We start from the raw sequence: 4,100 nt of genomic DNA on the forward strand, positions 1-4,100 counted from the left end.
GCGACGGAGCTGCCGCGAGCGTCATTTCCCGAGGAAGAGAAGGAAATCTCCACGCTGAGAACGCAATGTTCGTCAAGGACCCCCTGTTCCTCTGCCGGGACTGTAGCTGGGAGGGGGACAAGCTTCTGCAGGGAGCCGGTGGCGGCTCAGCTGTGGCAACCTGTTGCGGTATTTCCTCTGCAAACCCCGCAGAGGGTTTAGACGTTGGTGAAGATGGAGACAAACCTTGGGACTTCCGCTGTGAGACTTTTCTTCCCTCTTTTTAGTCAAATATCATGTAAAGAACCATCAGGCAGGCAGCTGCCATCTGGAAAACTTGACAAAGAAGTGGGAAAGTTCACAGCTGGCTGATAAAAGCCCTCAGTGTGAACAACCAGAGGTTTTTCCAGAGCCGTCTTTTTATTTCTAGCGTGAGGAAATATCCCCAAATCCCCCTTCCTGATTTTTGAAGTTTTATTGAGTGATGCTTTGTACTGATAAAAGTAACTCCCAATGCTTCACGGCAGTGAAAGCAGTGTCGAGTCGGCGTTTCAAAGCATTTCTGGACATGTCTCCAAATCCTGCCAACTGCTTCTAAAGACACTCCACGTGTCGGCTGCCAAAACACTGTGTGGGTTTGCCGAATGCCAGCATTCCCACAGCCGGATCTCCACTGGCAGCCCCGGTGCTGCCACGGGGAGGAACCCACCTGCGCTCAGTGCCACAGCATGCTGTCCCGGGTCTCCTGCCCACCTCTCCCAGCGCTGCTCCGCTTGTTTTATCACCTCTGGATTAAATATTTCCCCTTTGTGACTTATTTTTTACATTGTTTGAATTTAAGATGGACTGGCACTCCCCAGCTGGTGCAAGTGCGTGGTGTTAACTCCTGCCTCTCTGGGATGGCATATGGATCTTGGACATCCCCGTGTTAAGCCAGTGTCTTATTTTAAGGATTAATATGCTCAGTTAGCATCGCCTCGGTCTCCTGGGGATCTCTGGATCCTGCGGTTCCTTCCAAATGAGTGGGAAAGGCTGGGGGCAGTTTTCAGCATCCTCACAGTGAGATGGAATTCCTTCTTTTTAGAAGGGCATGGGGATTTTGGAGTCAATACGTGGTGTAAAAATGGGGATTACAAGTACTCAGCATGTTTTAGGGCTCCACTTTTCCTTTGCAGGGGCTGTACAGGAGCTTCTCCACTCATCGTGGGCTGGGAGACTTCATTTGGGGGGTTATAGTTGCTGTTGTTTCTTAAAGGGACCAGGGTTTGGGTTGGTAACGTGATCTTTCATGTCAGAGGTGCAGGCTCTTCCCGACTGCCCTGCTGCGTAGGCTGCCGGTCTCACCTTTGTTAGAAGCGGCTCTCGTTAGCTATCATCACGGTTTCTTTCGATATGCCTTGAATCGATTGATTTCCTTAAGGTGGATGTAGGAGAGCCCGGCAAAGCCGCATTCGGCTCTTCCTCATTTCTCAGTGGCTTCCAAACTCTTGCGCTTTAGGGTTTTGCCCCCCCCACTCCCCAACACGATTTTCGTAAAATCTGTGATGATTTTCCGCTCTGGAGCAGGAAGGGAATTGCCCTTGAATCCTGCAGGCCTGGACTGCAAATTCCTACGTACAGAAACAGTATCCTGCCATGCGGCCTGTGTCTGCCTTCAGCACAGAGAAAACGAGTCTGGAATCAAACTGTTCTACTGCTGCAAAAAATAAAAAGGAGGAGGTGGTTCTTCTCCTTTTTGGTGTTTTCTGAAGAATAATGGGAATAGCGGTAGCCGGAAATGAGACACTCAACCAGGGCGATAAAGTGCCCCTCGAACCCCTCCTTGGATTTGCCTCGTTTTGGGTCGTTGGAGAGGCCGAAATGTTGCCTGCAGCAGCAGAGAGCATGTTTGCCTCTGGGTCACAGTGCAGCAGGTCTCTCTGGGTTAATTAAGGTTAATTAATCGGCGTATTTCTCTCTTGCAGGCTGGTGGTAAGGCGGGGAAGGACAGTGGGAAGGCCAAGGCGAAGGCGGTGTCACGCTCACAGAGGGCCGGGCTGCAGGTAAGGCAGAATGGCACCTGCTGCTTCCCCCATCTGATTGTAAAATGGGCACTTCTGAGTAAAACCTCTGCTTCTAGAAGGCAGGTTGCTCCAAACCCCTGTTTTTTGGGGTGAAAATGGAATGTCTTGTGATTTATGTTGTCATTATGGAGGACCCCTGGGCTCGTGGGGGCCACTTGCTCCCAGCTGTGTCCTGGCTTGGGCAGAATCTGTCTCCCCTACAGAGAGGGTGCGAGGACTAATTTGGATAATTATCATGAAATCGCATGGGAAATGGGTGGGGAGGATCTGCCGTGGGGTTCGTCCTGTGTCTCCCTTGGCTGCACCCTCATTAAAAGCTCATGTTAACATCTGTCTAGGAGCTCCCAGAAGCTGTGGACACGTGGGACGGGGAGTCGGTTGGGCCAAAATCAGGGGGCGTAGAGCATAATTATGCAACTGTATAGGGGGCTATAGGTGTTAACAGGGTATTGATCACTCCCACGCCAGTTCCCGGTGGGCCGGATCCACAGACACTTGAAGACTCGCACCACCAGCCACGGGCGAGTGGGTGCCACAGCTGCCGTCTACAGCGCTGCCATCCTTGAGTACCTCACTGCGGAGGTAGGTCCCTGTGCTTCCCTTCACCCGTTTACAAAAAAAAAAAAACTAAAAATGGTTTCCCTCGGGATCCCGAGTGTCTTCCCGATTTTCTCGGCAGGTGCTGGAGCTGGCGGGCAACGCTTCAAAGGATCTCAAAGTCAAGCGGATCACTCCCCGCCACTTGCAGCTGGCGATCCGCGGCGATGAAGAGTTGGATTCCCTGATCAAAGCCACCATTGCCGGTGGAGGTGGGTATTGTCCCCCCCCGCCCTTGTTCTTCTCCCAAACTGGGACGTTTAGTGACAGGAGGGGAAAAAATATGGGAAAATACATGGGAATTTGGTGATAAACACCAGACACTTGCCGCTTCCCCGGAGTGCCAGAGCGGGGTGATCCATTGAGTGGGAGGAGACGTTCATGCTGGGTTGTCGCAAAACCCCGCTGGGAATCGAGGATTCCTGGGAGCTTTTTGGGAAGTCTGTGAACATCTGACAAGAGAATCCATCTCTTCTCTCCACAGGTGTTATCCCCCACATCCACAAGTCTCTGATCGGAAAGAAGGGACAACAAAAAACGGCGTAGAGAGGGAAAAAAAAAAAGCGGCCTGCTCCCTCCTGTCGTCGTACTGTACCTGGGACAGAAGAAATCTTGGGGATACGTGGAATTTTTTTTTTAAGGAAATAGTTCAAAGGAAGAGCATAGACAATTGACTGTAGAGAGGAGAAAACATTGGTATGGGCTTTAGATTCAAAGTTTGACACAAAAGTTGTACCTTGTCGAGTGGCAGCAGTCAGTCTGGCGCTCGAGGGGCGCGGCTGCTCCCCGGGGTTTTATACAAAAATGGAATGGATAAACCATTTTTTACAAAAAAAAAAACCAAAACCAAGCCCACCTCTGCCCTGGAGTCGGTGGGGGGAAGGCAGCGCGGGGTCGTTTGGGCTCCCGGCGGCAGTGGGGGGGGGCGGGGCCCCCCTGCCACCGGGACTGGGTGGTGGGTGCCGGCACGGCGCTGTCCTGTGCCAAATGCAAATGTGTCCCCGCCCTATATGTAAATATACTCCGAGCTGCCCCGCCCTGTATGCAAATAGGTGGTGGGAGGGGCGGGATGTGCCCTTCCGGGCTCCGCCCCCTGGCCCCACATGGAGGGGCCGGCCCTGCGTCCCGGACCCCGCCCTTGCTGGCTCTGGGTCAGAGAGGGGGGGTGGCCCTGCATGTCCTTCTGGCCTGGGCATGTGCATGCTAGGTGTCCGTCTGTCCTGGATATCCGGGGTCCTGGACATCTGTCTGTTCTGGGCAGGTCTGCTGTGGATGGATGGCTGTCCTGCGTGTCCATCTGACCTGCATGTGTGTGGGTTCTGGGTGTCTCATCTGTTCTGGGTGGTGGGTGTCAATCTGTCCTGGGCATTGGGGCAGTGGGTGTCTGTCCTGGGAACGTGGGTCCCAGGAGTCCATCTGTCCTGGTCGTGTGGTCCTTGCTCAGCCCGCCTGTCACTGTGC

The 4,100-nt window shown here is 53.2% G+C and overlaps 1 protein-coding gene across 1 annotated transcript; it reads left to right on the forward strand.

Moving 5' to 3' along the window:
• Positions 1-1,943: 1,943 nt before the first annotated feature.
• Positions 1,944-3,185, forward strand: LOC104620032 (histone H2A.V; the record flags this gene model as incomplete). Its single annotated transcript, XM_010286111.1, has 4 exons — positions 1,944-2,021; positions 2,511-2,624; positions 2,722-2,851; positions 3,124-3,185. Coding segments are annotated over 4 exons (384 nt in total), but the record flags the coding sequence as incomplete, so codon positions are not given.
• Between the last annotated feature and the right edge of the window lie 915 nt (positions 3,186-4,100).

The sequence above is a fragment of the Phaethon lepturus genome, unplaced genomic scaffold (genome assembly GCF_000687285.1).
Source record: "Phaethon lepturus isolate BGI_N335 unplaced genomic scaffold, ASM68728v1 scaffold40154, whole genome shotgun sequence".
Lineage (NCBI taxonomy): Eukaryota > Metazoa > Chordata > Aves > Phaethontiformes > Phaethontidae > Phaethon > Phaethon lepturus.